Source organism: Dendrobates tinctorius, unplaced genomic scaffold (assembly GCF_039654945.1).
Source record: "Dendrobates tinctorius isolate UK_male_01 unplaced genomic scaffold, ASM3965494v1 ptg000045l, whole genome shotgun sequence".
NCBI classification, from domain to species: domain Eukaryota; kingdom Metazoa; phylum Chordata; class Amphibia; order Anura; family Dendrobatidae; genus Dendrobates; species Dendrobates tinctorius.
The window spans coordinates 12,421,371-12,440,959 of record NW_027361713.1 but is presented as its reverse complement, the minus strand read 5'-3'; the positions used below and the strand labels follow the sequence as shown (position 1 = coordinate 12,440,959).

At 43.5% G+C, this 19,589-nt stretch overlaps 1 protein-coding gene across 1 annotated transcript in view; it reads right to left on the bottom strand.

The window, feature by feature from the left end:
• Window positions 1-2,173: 2,173 nt before the first annotated feature.
• The window catches only part of SCUBE3 (signal peptide, CUB domain and EGF like domain containing 3), a 1,051,867-nt gene continuing 1,034,451 nt past the window's right edge, over window positions 2,174-19,589 (bottom strand). The window contains exon 23 of the mRNA XM_073575619.1: window positions 2,174-3,539. Coding sequence (XP_073431720.1) covers window positions 3,390-3,539 — 150 coding nt within the window. The 3' untranslated portion in view covers window positions 2,174-3,389. The remainder of the gene's footprint in view (window positions 3,540-19,589) is intronic.

Below are 19,589 nucleotides of genomic sequence, written 5' to 3'. Positions count from 1 at the left end.
TAGCTTCAATGTGCCAAATGAGTTACATATATCTCTATTTTCATTTTTATTATTCAACAGAGAAAGTGTCACTCAAAAATAATTGTTTTCAGTTCATTCGTGCAAACTTTATTTCTACAGTATAAAATATTTGAGTTGAAAATGTTGGTGACTTGTGAATCAAAACTCCAAGGTCTTTAAGTCTTCAAACGTATTTTCCTGTTTTATAGTTACTTCTCCATCGCTGTGGCACTACCATTGTGGTCTCTTTACACACGCTACTAACATTATTGACTTTTTAATAACCCATGTTTGCAGTAAGTCACTTTAGCTACAGTATGTTATTTAATTAGCTTGCATGATGCATAATCTTTTATCATCGTACAACCCTCTAATACATGAAAAGACATTGCGGAAAGACATATGGGAGGTATAAAGGCATTTACATGACGACAAATACAAATAACTAGTGTTGAGAGATACCTTCCGATATCGGGAAAAATCGGATCAGATTGGATCGGACCGATACCTCAAAAACATTGGGTATCGCCGATTCTGATACCGGAAACCCATGCAAATCAATGGGGCACAAATATCGGAATGAAAATAAACCCTTTCTTTCCTTGCACATCTAGTTCGGGAGGGGGGAAGAGTGTGGGCGGTGTGTGGGCGGAGACTGTGCACGTGTGTGTGCGGCGGGGTCTGTGCGGGCCTGCCGGGGGTCTGTGCGGGCTGCCGGGGGTTGTGTGTGTGCTTGTGCAGGCATCGTCCGATGGGACTACAATCGGGCTATGCCTCCTACAATGACAGTGATTAACACATTAGCCAATGATGGGACAGTAGTAGTCCCATCATCCGGCTAATGTGTTGAATGTAAAAAAACAAAAAACAAAAACAAACATACTACATACATACTACATATATACAACATTCATACAACATATATACATACTACATATATACTACATTCATACTTCATATATACTACATTCATACAACATACATACATACTACATACATACTACATATATACAACATTCATACAACATATATACTTACTACATACTACATACATACTTCATATATACTACATTCATACAACATACATACATACTACATACATACTACATATATACTACATTGTGCTTTGTGAGAAGGGGGCTTAACAGTAAAGAATCCTCTTCTATGTTGGTGGAAAAACCTTTTCTCCTCCAGACGCAGAGAAAGCCCCTTTGTGACTGTCACCTTCCTTGGTATAAACAGATCCTCGGAGAGATATTTGTATTGTACCCTTATATACTTATACATGGTTATTAGATCGCCCCTCAGTTGTCTTTTTTTCTAGACTAAATAATCCTAATTTTGCTAATCTCTCTGGGTATTTTAGTTCCATTAATTTTGTTGCCCTCCTCTGTACTTGCTCTAGTTCCATCATATCCTTCCTGGTGCCCAAAACTGTACACAGTACTCCATGTGAGGTCTAACCAGGGACTTGTACAGAGGCAGTATAATACTCTCATTATGTGTATCCAGACCTCTTTTAATGCATCCCATGATCCTGTTTGCCTTGGCAGCCGCTGCCTGGTACTGGCTGCTCCAGGTAAGTTTATCATTAACTAGGATCCCCAAGTCCTTCTCCATGTCAGTTCTACCCAGTGGTTTCCCATTCAGTGTGTAATGGTGATATTGATTCCTTCTTCCCATTCCCCTTACATTTATCATTGTTAAACCCCATCTGCCAACTTTGGGCCCAAGTTTCCAACTTATCCATATCCATCTGTATATATTTTCTCTTGTATTGACTGCTTCACATAGTTTTGTTGCAATATACTAAAGGAACAGAAAAGCGCAATAGGGTCTTATCCGAGTTAATATTAAAAGATTAAAAGAAATTCACTCACCTATTTGTAGGAGAGATCAAGCACATAGGATTCGTAGTCAGCTGCTGCACGTCCAAAGGTCAAACCGAGTGACCGCTGATACATCAATTTTTATGGAAATAATTTATGGACTTCCATGCGCTGCTTGACAAAATACAGAATCCCACTTACGGTGAAAGATGAATCATTTACTCCCAATGCGTTTCGAAGTAAGGACTACTTCTTCCTCAGGGGATGACAAACATCAAATGCGTTGGGAATAAATGATTAATCTTTCACCATAAGTGGGATTATGTATTTTGTCAAGCAGCGCATGGAAGTCCATAAATTATTTTCATAAGAATTCACATAGTTTTGTATCATCTGCAAATATCGATATTTTACTGTGTAAACCTTCTACCAGATCGTTAATAAATATGTTGAAGAGAATAGGTCCCAACACCGACCCCTGTGGTACCCCACTGATCACAGCGACCCAGTTAGAGAATATACCATCTATAACCACCCTCTGCTTTCTATCACTAAGCCAGTTACTTACCCATTTGCACACATTTTCCCTAGACCCAGCATTTTCATTCCATTACTGAAATCATTCCACATATCATCATACATCATAACAATAAGAATGCAAATGCAGAAATGATATTCTTTTGCTGACATAAGTAACAATTGGCTGTTGGAAGTGTTCTTTGTAAACTTCATTTTACAGGTTTAGAATAATCGTTAACGTTTATCTGTGCAGATCCTGTAATAGTCTTATGAGGCTTCATTCATATAAATGGGTTGCAGTTCAGAAGCTTGGGTTGGAAGATCCTGAAAGCTGTGGCAGGTGATTTGTTGCAGAGGTAACAAAAAAAAGCAACTTGTCCGTTCAAAAGAATTATGTGGCTTGTATTTCATAGCTTTAAGTTTCTCACAGGCTATAAAAATAATATTGTCTTACAAAAGTGGAGAACGTGTGGCGAGCCAGTCATGGAGTTGAGTTTTTGCTCACTGTATTTTAGGTCAACTTGTGTAATAGAAACCTTTATGATGAGCCATGTATCATTTCAAACATATGTAACAGACTTTGCTGATAGTTTTCATATGGCACCAAACCAGTCCCCACCAAGAGATTCTGAAATTCATTTGTTTCTAAAAGTGTACAATTACTTACATTCAGTGTTTTCATTATTATGATGTCACAAACTGTTTTATGCCTTTTTCAGTTATAATTAAGTTGGTCTTTGTGCACATATCATTGTATGTCTGCTGTCAAATAATACTAACTGTTAAGATTGTTGCGTTTCTGCTTCAAATTTGTAGCTTCCTTAGCTCTTCAGTAGGGCTCAGTTAAGTTATATAGTCACACTCTCAGTATGGCTGAGAGTGATTGGCTGCCTCTTATTTAGCACACACAGTCAAGTTCACCACTTGGTCTTCCATTTTCATACACTGCAGATTTTTTGGAGCTGAGTCGGTAGATTGCGATCATCCTCACATTCAGTCTGCTGGTGCTGTAGCACTGAGGTTCTATTTCTGTCAAAAGTTTTATTTGTAAGGTCTTAAGAAGGCAGAAACTTTAGACCGCAATAGTTTAATGAATGACCGTGGTAACATCGCTTTGTGTTTTTCAGTGTATTTGAAGTAATTTTGAGGGTGTGCAAGGACCTCAAAAAATGCCTTAATCAGCTTTTTATCCTAAAGAAGATAAGAATAATGTAAATATCAAAGACAATAAAAATAATAGATCAATAAAATTAAATACAACGGCTATGCCCTTTTCATATTGCATTTGTATGTATTCTGCTTCCATTAATGGTATTACACACTGCTCAAAAATAAAGAGAACACTTAAGCAACTCAATGTAACTCAAGGTCAATTACACTTCTGTGAAATCAACATGTTCAGTTATGAATCAACACTAATTTCTCTGGCTGTTGTGCAAATGGAACAGACAATAGGTAGAAATGATCGGCAATTAGCAAGACGACCCCTATAAAGGAATGGCTCTACGGGAGGTGACCACAGACTATTTCTCTCTTCTCATCCTTTTTGGCTGCTGTTTTGGTAACTTTTGCATTTTTCCACTGCTCTCTCCCTTAGAGGTACTGCACAGTAGCATGAGGCGGTCTCTACAACCCACAGAAGTTGGTCAGATAATGTATCTCACCCAGGATGGCACATCCATGCAAGCTGTTCTAGAGCATGGAGCATGGAGCAGATGACAGGACACAGGCCGGTACACCAGGAGACATGGATGAGGCCGTAGAAGGGCAACAACCCAGCAGCAGAACTGCTACCTCCTCCTTTGCGCAAGGAGGAACAGAGGAGAGCAGTGCCAGAGCCCGGCAATATGACCTCCAGCAAGCCACTAACATCCAAGTGTTTGCTCAAACAGTCAGAAACAGACTCCATGAGGGTGTTATGAGGGCCCACTCCACAACTGGGTGTTGTGCTTACAGACTAACACTGTGCAGGGCAATTGGCATTTGCATGAGAAAACCAAGATTTGCAGATTCAACATTTTCAGCCCTGTGCTCTTCATGGATGAGTGCTGGTTCACACTGAGTAAATGTGATAGACGTGACAGAGTTTGGAGATGCCGTTGAGAACATTCTGCTGCCTGTAACATCATCCAGCATGAACAGTTTGTCAGTGGGTCAGTAATGGTGTGGGGAGGCATTTCTTTAAAGGGTCGTACAGTCTTCCATGTGCTAGCCAGAGGAACCCTGACTGCCATTAGTTACCGGGATCAGATCCTCAGACCCATAGTGAGACCATCGTTCTTAAAGCATTCCACTATGTTATAAATCTGCAATTGGAATATTTAAATTAGTGATATCTAGGATGTGGTATTTTAGTATTCCCTTTATTTTTTGACTAGTATATAATTGTTATTAATTCGATTAGAAATAGTTGTCTGCTTTGGGACATTTATATCAAATTTCCATTCTGAATTTTCTATACATACCAAACAACAAGGTCAGTGTGCTATATGGTAGCTGCAGTGCATGTGAGTAAATTGACAGAGAACATCAAAAATTCATTTTCCAGAAAGTGATGGAGTGCAGTCTGATATCTGGCCACCAGAATAAAAGGGGAAATGTGTACCTTCTGGTAGATGTTGTGGCCTTCCGGCTATTGTAATTTCAACCCCCTGGGCAAATGTGAACCCTTACCAAAAATACTTAATATAAATAGATTTTTTTAAAATTATTATTATTATTATTATGTTAAAGGGAATCTGTTAGTAGGATCAGCCATAAGCTGTCTATACAGGCATGCAGATCATTGGAAGCCGAATAAAAAAAACATGTGATCTGATGTCTTATTCCAGAGAAATCCCTGTTTTTATATGTAAATGAGTTGTTCAGGACTATGGGTAGGACACTGATCTGCCTGAGAATCTGTCTACAGAGCTTATTTTTAATAAAAGCGGGTGTTACCAGTGTGAGACATGCCACTTGTGCAGGGAGGGGGATAACTATCATTAATTATGTCAGACATATTAATCCTTTGTTCAGTGGATCAAGGGACATGAGCCATTGTTTCATGTGACACTGTCCGGTGTCACTTTTGCATGCTAATGTGTGGACTGCCTGCTGATTAAGGATTGCATCAGCCTCATGCAGTGTACTAGTCTGCATCATTTGGAGGATAATTATGCAGTCCAATTAAACTAGAAAACAATGAAGTAACAGCTATGATTATCTCTCACCCCAATCCTGTGGGACACAATACCTTGAAATAGGAGCTGTGGGATGTAAAAGAAGCCTGTTTCAGTCACCATTTTTTTTTTTTTAGATGAGGTGGCTGAGTGGTTAAGACGATGGACTGCTAATCCACTGTTCTCTGCATGCATGGGTTAATATCCCATTCTCATTTAGTTTAATCTGCTTCTTGAAAAAAAAACAGTGACAGGCGCAGGCTCTTTCATATCTCACAGCTCCTATTTCAGGGCATTGTGTTCCACAGGATTTGGGGGAGATAATCATGGCTGTTCCCTCATTGTGCCCTAGTTAATTTAGACTGTATAAATTTCCTTCAAATGATGCAGACTAGTATACCACATGGGGCTGTAACAATCCGTAATATTGAACAAATTACCATAGAAAAATGAGCACAGGACAGTCTCACGTGAAACAATGGCTCATGTGTCTTGACTAAAGGCCCCGTCACACATAGCGATCTCGCTAGCGAGATCACTGCTGAGTCACAATTTTTGTGACACAACAGCGATCTCACCAGTGAGATCGCTGTGTGTGACAGTGATCAGCGACCGGCCCGCCTGCCGCTATCGCTGATCGCTGCAGGAAAGGCCAGGACTTTTTTTTGGTTGCTGGTCTCCCGCTGGCCACTACGCATCGCTGCATGTGACAGGCGGGAGACCAGCGATCTGCTGGTAACTAATGTACACATCGGGTCTTTGATACCCGATGTGTACGTTAGTTACCAGCGCGCTGATGCAGGGAGCTGGTAACTAACGTACACATCGGGTATCTAGGGACGCACGTCCCTTGGATACCCGATGTGTACGTTAGTTACCAGCTTCCTGCATCAGCGCGCGGGTTACTAACATGCACAGCGACGCCGGGCGCTGGGCGTCGCTGTGCTGATCGCTGGTGAAGCTGTCTGTTTGACAGCTCACCAGCGATCACATAGCGATTCACCAGCGATCCTGACACATTGATAACGTTGTCAGGATCGCTGGTGAGTCGCTATGTGTGACTCCAGCCTTACTGAACAAAGAAATAATACGTCTGGCATAATTAAGAATAGATCCCCCTGCACAAGTGGCCAGATTGATACTGAGTCATCACAGAAGTGATATCTCCTAAGACTGTATTCAAGCCCTTTGAAGGTCCGCAGTGTAAACACATTTTTAGTAATGTCAAAGTGACCTTAAACCATAACTGAGACTTTAATTTTTACTCATTTACAATATAGAGAAAGTGATTTTAATAATCTTTCAAATATACTGTTAGGACTGCCAAATCACAGTCACACAAGTGACTAGAGTTGAGCGAAACAAGTCGAAAAATTTCAAAAGTCGCCGACTTTTGGCAAAGTCGGGTTTCATGAAACGAAACCCGACCCTAGGATGAGGTCGGCCACGAGGTCGGTGACTTAAGCACCAAAGTCGCGTTTCAAAAGTTTGTTTTGCGCTCTTTTTCAGCCAATCAGGATCCACAGACACTGTGGGCAATGTGATGACATAGGCAGGGGTCACCACCATCTTTCAGAAGGGCATGCAAGTGATTGGCTTGCTTTGGTGGGCGTCACAGGGGGTATAAAAGGGCGTGCACGCCGACCGCCATCTTACTCATGCTGATCTCAGAATAGGGAGAGCTGCTGCTGATGATGATTTTGTAGGGAGAGCGTTAGGTAGGGAAGAAGACACCAAAAACTGCTTCTGCTGCTAGCGATTTTGCCTGTACAACACACCAGTCACTGTGTGTGCAGTGCAAGTGGAGGCTATATTTTGCTGGATCAGCGGTGTTGGTTGTTAGGCTGCCTTCTAAGGCTTCCTGATGGCTGCATTGCTGTTTACCCACTGCTCTGCAAACTGCTTTTTTAAAAGCAATCCCAATTTTTTTTTTTGTCCTGGTGAGGTACTGAGCGTGCATTTTTTCACACCATACAGCGGTGCACACTCCTCACACAGTACCGTGTACCGGCTGTTATCACTGCCACAGTGAAGCTATCTGTGTGTCACTCTGTAAGAATAAGTCGAGGACATGTTCTGTTCTTACAGACCTGCACCTTCTAGTTTTGTCTAGCTTTCAAACAGTTAAATATATTTGCTGTTTGATCACATTCAAAACTATAGAGAGACAGCGTGTGTCAGTCCGTATACTTAAAAAACATGGAGCTTGACAATTTTACGTACACCGGACAGCCCTGTATGCTCACGCTCCTCTCTCAGTACCCTGTAACGGCTGTTATCACGGCCACAGTGAAGCTATCTGTGTCGCTCTGTAAGGATAAGTCGAGGACATGCTCTGTTCTTACAGACCTGCACCTTCTAGTTTTGTCTAGTTTTCAAACAGTTAAATATATTTGCTGTTTGATCACATTCAAAACTATAGAGAGACAGTGTGTGTCAGTCCGTATACTTAAAAAACATGGAGCTTGACAATTTTACGTACACCGGACAGCCGTGTACGTGCACGCTCCTCTCTCAGTACCGTGTAACGGCTGTTATCATGGCCACAGTGAAGCTATCTGTGTGTCGCTCTGTAAGGATAAGTCGAGGACTTGTTTCGTTCTTACAGACCTACACTCTAGGGAGATTCCTATTCTGCCCAATTCTATATACATCTTGTAGTTTGTCATACACTAGCCAATTTCTGCCTGTGACATAGCGCTGTGATATTCACTGGGCCTCACACAATCCAAAAGTGTCCAGTGTCCACAAGTGTGTGCTGAAATTCAAAATCTCCGTTATCCTCTAGTCACATTTTTCACACCTGCGACATCAAGCCTGTGACATAGCACTGTGATATTCAGTGGGCCTCACACAATCCAAAAGTGTCCAGTGTCCACAAGTGTGTGCAGAAATTCAAAATCTCCATTATCCTCTAGTGACATTTTTCACACCTGCGACATCGAGCCTGTGACATAGCACTGTGATATTCAGTGGGCCTCACACAATCCAAAAGTGTCCAGTGTCCACAAGTGTGTGCAGAAATTCAAAATCTCCGTTATCCTCTAGTGACATTTTTCACACCTGCGACATCGAGCCTGTGACATAGCGCTGTGATATTCAGTGGGCCTCACACAATCCAAAAGTGTCCAGTGTCCACAAGTGTGTGCAGAAATTCAAAATCTCTGTTATCCTCTAGTGACATTTTTCACACCTGCGACATCGAGCCTGTGACATAGCGCTATGATATTCAGTGGGCCTCACACAATCCAAAAGTGTCCAGTGTCCACAAGTGTGTGCAGAAATTCAAAATCTCCGTTATCCTCTAGTGACATTTTTCACACCTGCGACATCGAACCTGTGACATAGCGCTGTGATATTCAGTGGGCCTCACATAATCCAAAAGTGTCCAGTGTCCACAAGTGTGTGCAGAAATTCAAAATCTCCGTTATCCTCTAGTGACATTTTTCACACCTGCGACATCGAGCCTGTGACATAGCGCTGTGATATTCAGTGGGCCTCACACAATCCAAAAGTGTCCAGTGTCCACAAGTGTGTGCAGAAATTCAAAATCTCCCCTGTCCTATAGACACCTTGTACCTTGTTTTACATTACTATATAGTTTGTTGGATTTTGTCTACATTTCTACCAAAAATGAGGAAGGCTGGTGGAAGAGGCCGTGGAATTGGGCGGGGGTTGGCAGCTGGTAATGATGGTGTTGGTGGTGGATCTGATGGTAGTGGCAAAAGCAAAATAGGATCGAATGCAGGAGGTGTTGAGCCTGCGTCATCGTCTGGCTCCACAAGGCCTCGAAGGCTTAGTTTTCTAGGAGTTGGCAAACCGCTTTTAAAGCCAGAGCTTCAGGAAAAAGTTTTGTCTTAGATTACTGACTCCAGCTCTATCGCCTCCTCTTCTGAAGTTGTAAAAAATAAAAGCACTGAGTCGTCATTGGAGGCTCATGTTCATGAACCACACCTTTCCTTGTGTCCTTCACCCCAACCAAGATTGAAGGATGACGCAGGCCATACTACTGATTACTCCATGGAGCTGTTTTCACATACCATGCCTGGATTATCAAGTGAAATGGTGAATTACCCAGGCCAAGATGAATCTGACATGGAGTGCACTGATGCACAGCCACTGATAGATGATTCTGCTGGTACATTCACTCAGAGCACTACATTGTCCTCGCAGTGTAATGAGCCAGATTCTGACCCTGATGAGACTCAGGTGCCCCTTCCCGCACACTATACCACCATACACGGTGACACAGAGGAAGGTGCACATGACATTGAAGAGGAGGTGATGGATGACCCAGTTGTTAACCCAGATTGGCATCCATTGGGGGAAGAGGGTGCTGCTTCCAATAGCTCAGATGAGGAGGAGGAGCATCCACAGCAGACATCGACATCACAACAGCTGTTATCTGGCAGGCCCGGAGCACTCCAAAGACAGGTTCCAAAAATCAAAAGAGTTGCTGGACAGCTTGTCCAGAGGGTCAAAATATCACAGCGTGCTAGGCCGCAAAATGTCTGCCAAAGTAGGAAGAGTGCAGTGTGGCACTTTTTTGAACAAAATCCTCATGATCAGGCCAAGGTTATCTGTAAGAAGTGCGCAAAAACCTTTAGCCGAGGGAAAAATCTGAAAAATTTGAATACCAGTTGCATGCTTAGACATTTAACCAGCATGCACTTGCAAGCGTGGACACAACACCAAACCTCAAGTACCACATGTGCAACTGATCACAAAGAAGGTAGTCAGCAATGCTACATTGTTTCCCCCACTGTAAGCCCACCGGTTAGCACAGCAGCAAATGTTGAGGTGTCGTTGCAAGGCCACAGCAGTCAGGGAATCCCACTGTTATATCAACAAAAGACTGAATCTAGGCCATCAGAAAGAACACTAACTCCATCACCATCATCAACCCTCTCTCAGTCCGCCCTGTCCACCGCTACTTCCACCATATGCAGCTCTCAAGTCCAGCTAACCCTCCCAGACACTATGAGTAGGTCAAGAAAGGACTCAGTCTCTCATCCGCGTACACTGGGTTTGAACGCCCACATTGCCAATCTAATCTCGTTAGAAATGATGCCCTATCGGTTGGTGGAAAGCGCAGCTTTCCTCGAACTCATGGCCTATACAGTACCACGCTATGACCTACCCAGTCGCCAATTCTTCTCTCGCAAAGCCATCCCAGCCCTCCACCATCATGTGAAAGACCGCATTGTCCATGCACTCAAGCAGTCAGTGAGTGGAAAGGTGCACCTCACAACTGATGCATGGTCCAGTCGGCATGGCCAGGGCCGTTACGTGTCCATCACTGCGCACTGGGTTAATGTGGTGGATGCAGGGTCCACAGGGGACAGCGGTGGTGGGACAGTGCTGCCTAGCCCATGGTATAGGAAACAGTTGGCTGCAGGCGTTCGACCCTCCTCCTCCTCCTCCTCCAGAAGCGAAAGCTCGTCGACAGAGCGCAGTCATACGAGCACTCCATCTGCAGCTGCCACTGTTGCACACGAGGTGTCCCCCTATCGAGCAGCTAGTGGAAAGCGTCAGCAGGCTGTGTTGCAGATGATGTGTTTGGGCGACAGACACACCGCCGAGGTGCTGGACGAGTACTTTCAGCGACAAACTGAGTCATGGCTGGGCAGTGTACATCCTGAGGCAGGCAAGGTAGTTAGTGATAACGGCCGTAATTTTGTGGCAGCCATAGCCCTTTCAAAACTCAGCCACATACCTGTCTTGGCTCTAACCTTGAACCTGGTGGTGCAGTGCTTCCTCAATAATTATCCGGAGTTAACAGCCCTGCTCCAGAAGGTGCGAAGACTGTGCGCGCACATCCGCCGGTCGCCTGTACACTCCATTCGTATGCAGAAGCTGCAGCGATTGCTCCACCTTCCCAACCACCGCCTCATTATCGACATTGCAACAAGGTGGAACTCCACCCTGCACATGGTTGAGCGGCTGTGCGAGCAGAGGCAGATATGTATATAGCAGTAAGGGAGGTTAAAAAATATCTTTTAATATGTAACTTAAAAGCTCAAAAAACAAAACTGTCACCAATAGTGATTAAAAGGATGCCAATAAATGGGTAATCCCTAAGAAGAGATGGGAACACCCAAACGCATCAATCAGGATATAAAACGTTGCTAATGTATCAAATCAAGCAACAATTTATAGACAGGATACAGCATTTAACAGTTAGCACACAATGCCATATCCAGATGCATATATGTATATTGTGTTTGGCTAAACCAAAAGAGGTTCATAGCCACAAAATCATAGCCACAAAATACTAGAAAGTGAGATATATAAAATAGGAACGATCTCACCGGTTTTTGCAGACGGCCAGGAGTCTCCAGGGATACTCTGTGTACACACAGGGAGGTAGCGATAGGAAGACAATACCCTGTCAAATCCCTCAAAAACTAACCATCATCTGATCCCCAGACTCCTGCCCATACAAGGGCAGTCCACAGCTCACCCTATATTGCACATGCCCTGCACTTTCCCTTAAAAGAGCGTCCCAACGCGTTTCATCCAAGTAAATCTTCAGGGGACTAACTTGTTGCAAAGTGCCATAGTGCTAAAGCTCAAAAAACATGGATCCTTCCACTACAAATGCTGTCTGCTGTCTGCAGAGAGTGAAGGACAAAGGGCATATTTATGTGGTAAACCATCAACACCTGATGCCACAATCAAAAACACACTCCCATATATGATTAATCAAACATCGGTCATTAGGCGGTTCAGCATCTGTGGAACGAACGCCGAGGTCGGCGCTAACTCCGCCCACACCAGCCTCACAGGAATCAGGCAAATCAGAAAGTAAAAGAAGTGCCCCACTTCCGGTTGGACCACCAAGATGGAGGAGTGCCCCACTTCCGGTGACGTTCATCTAAAGGCGGGTCGCCCCAGAAGCTAATACCAATGACGTATCTACGTACGTCAGCAAAAAGTAGCGCTTAAACAGCGCAACCGCAAGAAGGAAAATACTTTCCAAAAGGCGTCACAAGGGCACCTAAAGAAGGACAGTGGTCCAGCTGGCATCAAAATTATGGAGTAAATGTAATATAACAAATAATAATATTTAAATGACAACAGGAGATGAATGTATACATACATACACTTGCAAAACCTGAAAAATAGGTGACTGATTAGTGATTATAGGCTTAATAACATTCCTACGTATAGATCAAAAGAGGAAAAGAGGAAAAAGGAGGAAATCAAATAAAACAATTATAATTAATTTGTTCATTGAGGCCCTTAGGTACCATCGTATCCAAGTAGAAGATCCATTTTGCCTCGCGTTGCAGCAGCAACCGGTCCCAGTTGCCCCCTCTCTGTGGCTTAAAGACCCTATCAATGGCAGTAAAGCTGAGGTGCGCAATCTGACCTTGATGTACACCATGAACATGTCTGGCAATCGGCGTATCCCTTTTATGTGTTACATCTCCCACATGTTCGCCAATCCTCCTCCTAAATTCACGGATGGTCTTGCCGACATATTCCAATCCGCATTTACAAGTAACCTTATAAATGACACCCTTGGTGCTACAATTCAGTTAGCAACGTTTTATATCCTGATTGATGCGTTTGGGTGTTCCCATCTCTTCTTAGGGATTACCCATTTATTGGCATCCTTTTAATCACTATTGGTGACATTTTTGTTTTTTGAGCTTTTAAGTTAAATATTAAAAGTTATTTTTTAACCTCCCTTACTGCTATATACATATCTAAGTGTTTGGGGTGAGACATATGTGTCATTTTTGACCAAAAATTGGCATTTTTTGCTATATTTCTTGTTTATTGTAATTGTGATATGGCAGGTTTCCTATCGGTGGGTTTAAATACTGAAAATTGGTTATCAGAGGCTAAGGAAGTTTTCTCTGAGAACACATTTACCCAAAAGAAATATCTTCCTACATTCAATGTTGCTTTTAAGGAACTTCAACAGGTGTATAGGCATCAAATCACTTCCTGGTGGGAAGTTCAAAGCCTTGAAAGTTATCTCAAGGCTAAGATTGTTCCTCGCGGTCTGAGAATCAATTTATCCGCTGGGAACAGGCATAAAAACCCAGCTTTTGTACATAAATGGGAACGTGAGGCCACTGAGAGCTCCTTACGCTTTATGCAATTATTATTAAATAATAATAATCTTTATTTTTATATAGCACTAACATATTCCGCAGCGCTTTACACACATTTTCATCACTGTCCCCGATGGGGCTCACAATCTAAATTACTTACCTATCAGTATGTCTTTGGAATGTGGGAGGAAACCCACGCAAACACGGGGAGAACATACAAACTCCTTGCAGATGTTGTCCTTGGTGGGATTCGAACCCAGGACCCCAGTGCTGCAAGGCTGCAGTGCTAACCACTGAGCCACCGTAGAAAAGGTTACCCTTGGGTTCTTGAATGACAAATTAAGAGAGCATATTGAGGTCACTAAGAAATTTTCTACTGAAACAGATTTTGGGATAAAGGAGACTAAACTTCAGACACACATTGAACGATTCCAGTTTCATCTTAAAGAGAGAAAACATAAGCAATATTTGCGAGATGTCCAAGATTTCAAGGACAATAAAGCCTATTTAGTTTTGACCCCACGTATGAGTGCCCCTGATAGAGACACGGAACTCTCCTCTACGGATACTGATTTTTCTGAATCCGAGAGCAGGAATCGCTCACTGAGAGGGAGAAATAGAGGGCGGGGCAGGGGTAGAGGCTCACGAGGATCGTCTGATAGGTCTGAAAATACACCTAGTGGCCATTTTTTGGATCAAGTTTATGCACTCAGAAACAGACCACCACAAAACAAGAAGTGATTTATCCTGCACCGAATGATTTATCCCGTACCCATGACTTTCAAATTATTAACCTCTCAGAAAGGAGCATTGATTATGCTGATAGATCTGTTCTGAGTAAGGGCCTTTCATTTGTTCCCAATACGGATTTTGATCTATTTAGGTCAGTTAAGGATCTTAATCTATTCTTACGTAAAGTTAGGTGGAAAAAGTTTTTTCAAAAACAAGATTCTCGTATGAGCTCAGAATTGGGTATCCCTGAAGATATGTTACCTGATGTTAGATTACTTAATTCTCTCTCTGAGATTAATCCCAATACTTTGGGTCAGGGACCTTTCACGGAGTTGAGATACAGAAGTACAAAAATGCCTCCACCAACTGGTGATTTATCTGCAATTGATGTGTTTTCTAATCTAGTAATTCAGGATTTGATTAAACTTTCACATGATCACTTTTATTGCCACTTTAAGGCTACTTTCACACATCAGGTTTTCGGCGTCAGGCGCGATCCGGCGTTGTGCCGGAACGCCGGATCCGGCAAATGTTTCGTAAAACCGGATGTGACGGATCCGGTTTTCTGCCGGATCCGTCTTTTTCTTGACAGACAAAACCGGATCCGTCTCATCCGGTACATCCGTTTTTCTATCCGTTTTTCGACGGATTACGCCGGATCCGGTTTTTAAAATTGACCCTTGTGGCCTTCCGAACGGGATTGGCTACTGGAAAACTATATATAGCATGTTCCTACAGCCCTTCTTTGACAGGTTGTAGAGGAGAAAGTGCAGGTTGGAGAGAAGAGCAAGTTACTGGCGAAGATGGATGTTGTCATTGGAAATATTTTGAAGAATTTGGCGGATTTTATAGCGGAGGCGAATCGTTTGAGGGTGATTGTTCTGGAGAAGGAGAGAGCGAGACAGCAGCGCATCAGGCATCGTAGACGACGTTTGTGGATCCACCCCATCACAGCCAAGAGAATGACGCATGGGGTCTATTCTACACTCTGCATGGACCTTCGACGAAACCCGGATAAATTTTTTGGATATGTTCGGATGAAAATGGAGAATTTTGATTACTTGGTGGAGTGCATTGCACACCTCATAAGAAAGGCGGACACCTATTGCCGCTTCTCTGTTTCACCCGCAGAGCGTCTGATGGTGACTTTAAGGTAAGCCACATTTATTGGATGTGATCGCATCAGAGCACACTTTCACTGCAATCTTGTTGGTGGTAGTTTGTATCTCCAAGTGTTATAGCTCAGTTTTGGTATGTAATGCTGTGATTTAAAACTAATTTATTGTTTTTTAATTCCCCACAGATTTCTTGCAACTGGAGAATCCCTTTCGTCACTGCATTTCCAGTACAGACTCGGGATTTCCACCATATCTGGAATTGTGAAGTACACATGCCGTGCACTGTGGGACTCCTTAGCTGAAGAGTTTTTACCAGAGCCCACAACAGAGAGGTGGATTGAAATTGCTGACAAGTTTCAACAGATATGTCAGTTTCCAAACTGCTTGGGTGCTGTGGACGGGAAACATATCCGCATTGTAAAGCCAGCTGGATCGGGATCGGAATATTTCAATTACAAGAAATATTTTTCAATTGTCCTCATGGCCATCGCTGACGCGGAATACAAATTTATTGAGGTTGATATTGGGGCCTATGGCCGCTCCAATGACTCTCAAGTTTTCAAACTGTCTGCCATGGGGCGTAAACTGTATGGAAACACCTTCCAGTTCCCACCACCTAGACCGCTGCCGCAAACATCTGGTCCACCTATGCCATTTGTCTGTGTAGGGGATGAAGCCTTCCAGCTGTCAGAACACCTTTTGAAACCGTACGCTAGCAGAGGATTGACAAGACCAAAACGCATTTTTAATTACCGCCTCACAAGAGCAAGAAGAATGGTTGAATGTACCTTTGGTATTCTGACAGCCAAATGGCGGGTCCTATTGACTGCGATTAACCTCAAGACAGAAACTGTGGACGAGGTGATCAAAGCGTGCGTGGTACTCCACAATTTTGTTATCTGCAAGGAACCCATTTCCATTGAGGACACCTCTGAAGAAACCACCTTGCAAGATTACCATGACATTACCACTAGAAGTTCTGTGACGGTTTCAGTAATGAGGGACAATTTTGCACTATACTTTATGTCACCTCAAGGCAGAGTACACTGGCAGGATGACAGAGTGTGAAAGATTTGTGCCCTAACCAAACTTGTGTACCTTCTGGACCAACAGTATATACCTTTGCCAACCAAAGTTGGCTATCTTGTCATGGTCTTACTATTTTTAGCTTTAGGCCACAGGTGTGTACCTGGTTGTGTTTTATGCAAAGTATTTCACCTTTTAACAAAAGTTGTGTACATTGTTAGGAAATCACCAACAATAAACACAACTTTTTAGGTGAAATACTTTGCTTCAAACACAACCAGGAACACAACTGTGGCAAAAAGCTAAAATTTGCCCACAGTTATATACCTGGTTTTGAATACCTTTTTACCTTTGAAATACCCTGTATTTAACCTTTATTTTAAACATAGTTCGCCGCAGAAAGAAATGACAGACAACCATTGTGAAACGATAATTTAACTTTTATTTAAAATTTTTTTTTTTTTGTAAAATGTTTTTAAAGTGCAAAAAACTTTTTTAATAAAGGTTTTAAACCCAATGGGCATTTTTATTAAAAAACACACATTACAAATCTGTGTAGTGTGGGGTGGAAATACTGCTGGAGGGGCTGCGGGACACTTCGACACTGGGTGTGTGGAGAGAGGACTGGGATCGTGGTGGGGAAGGAACAGTTAGAGGTGAAGGTGTGGAAAAAGCTACAGAATGGGTGGACATGTGGGAGGCAGAAGAGGTGGTGGGCGGTGGAGTGGAGGGTTGGGCAGGGACTGTAGGAGCAGATGATGTTGATGGAAAGTTGTATGGGGAAGGAGTTTGGTACGGGGAAGGAGTTTGGTACGGGGAAGGAGTTTGGTACGGGGCAGGTTGCTGGAAGTGGGGAGATGTCTGGTACTGGGGAGGTTGCTGGTATGTAATAGGAGGGGGAGGATGGAAAGTGGCTGGAGGGGGTGCAGATGTAATAGGAGGGGGAGGATGGAAAGTGGCTGGAGGGGGTGCAGATGTAATAGGAGGGGGAGGATGGAAAGTGGCTGGAGGGGGTGCAGGTGGAGGAACTACAGTGGTGGGAGGTGGAGGTTGGGAGGTAACCTGCTGTAGAGCACCGTGGCACGAATGCATTACATGCATCTGCTGGGTTGGAGATAGTGTTGCCATGCGCTCCACAACAGACCTGAAAAAGGTGTGGTTTGGCGAAGATCTTGCTTCTGAATGCATGGTTTGCAGAAGTGTCTTCACCTCCAGAATGCTGGAGTTGATCTGCTGAAAGCCTGCGGAGATTTGCTCTGACAAGACTTTTAGACAGTTCTGGAAAGATGCATTCAGATGCAAGAACTCTTGCGCATAACTCTTTTCCTGACCCCTCTGCCTCTGTCGCCCAGTACCCGCAGGTGTACTAGAGGTGGCAGGGGCAGAAGGGTGGGGTAAAGGGAAAGCGATCTCCTCACCAGCAGCTTCATGTAATGTAGGCGGCCACGATGCTCCTGTGCTGGTGGATGGGACAGATGGGTCGAATGTGTGGGAAGGCTGGGAAGGTGCAGATGTACCGGGGCGGTCGAAGTGTCCCTCGGTGCCGGTCTCCTCAGGGATCGCCTCAGAAGGGTCCAATCGTGCAGGCTCCCGAGTGCTGCTCACCGTGCTGTGGAATAAAGAGAAAAAAAAACAATTAAAATAGTGACATGGTATGGCCCTGGCTGAAAAAAAAAAGTTACATCTAAACATTTTTTTGTCACATGTGGTGTGTAATATTTACCTTCTGGTGAGCATTGTCTCCCGGAGGAACGACAGGGCTTGTGCGTACTTGTACTTGCTCCTGCGTCCTCCAGATCCACTCGGGGCCCGCATCTCTTTATTGAACTCCTTCTTGAAACGATCCCTCACAGACCGCCACCGATTCACAATTCTGTTCCCTGAAACGAGAAAGGAGTGGTTAGTATACAACATCAGTGTTTCCCAAACTCCAGTCCTCATGGTCCCCAGGGGTCATGTTTTCAGGATTTCCATAGTAAATAGAAATCCTGAACACATGATCCGTGGGGACCACGAGGACTGGAGTTCGGGAAACACTGGTTTACATCAAGCAACCGGTACTGTATATACTTACGCTCTTTAATCTGGGCCCGAACATCGAGGTCCTCCCAGCGGCCCACAAGGAGTGAACAGATTTCCTCCCAGAGTCGTCGGGTAACGATAAGGTCAGCGTGGCGGCGGTCAGCCATATTCCAGAGCGGCTCCCTTTCTCTGACGAGATCGATGAGGTGGTCTACATCGAGTCCTCCATCCTCACCGTCAGAGTCGGGAGCACGCTGTGAAGGCTGTTAAAGAAAAAGACAAAAATAACATAATTAGCCTCCACAAAAGAAATGAAATAAAAAGTGCAAAAAAACAAAGCAAAAATATTTATACTTACACGCTGGTGACCGCCGCGTTGCTGTCGCCGACGACCCTGGGAGGCACTGCGAGGACCTCTTGGCCGAGCACCAGATTGGGAAGACTAGAGAAGAAAACAAAAAATGTTATGTCTTTGGATGTAGGCATTTGTTTGCTGTGTGTGGTCTGCAGAACATTGTTTTCTATGTGTTGTGTGTAGTGTGATGTTGTAACATAGTAACATAGTAACATAGTAATTAAGGTTGAAGGGAGACTTTAAGTCCATCTAGTTCAACCCATATCCTATCCTAACTTGCCCTAACATGTTGATCCAGAGGAAGGCAAAAAAAACCCATGTGGCAACAGTAAGCTTCACATTGGGGAAAAAAATTCCTTCCCGACTCCACATACGGCAATCAGACTAGCTCCCTGGATCAACGCAATATTAAGGAGACTAGTGTATATACCCTGTAATATTATACTTTTCAAGAAAGGCATCCAGTCCCTTCTTAAATTTTAGTAGTGAATCACTCATTACAACATCATATGGCAGAGAGTTCCATAGTCTCACTGCTCTTACAGTAAAGAATCCGCGTCTGTGAGTATGCTTAAACCTTCTTTCCTCTAGACGTAGAGGATGCCCCCTTGTCCCCGTCACAGGTCTAAGAGTAAAAAGATCATTAGAAAGGTCTTTGTATTGTCCCCACATATATTTATACATTGTAATAAGATCACCCCTAAGCCTTCGATTCTCCAAACTAAATAACCCCAAGGGTAATAACCTGTCTTGGTATT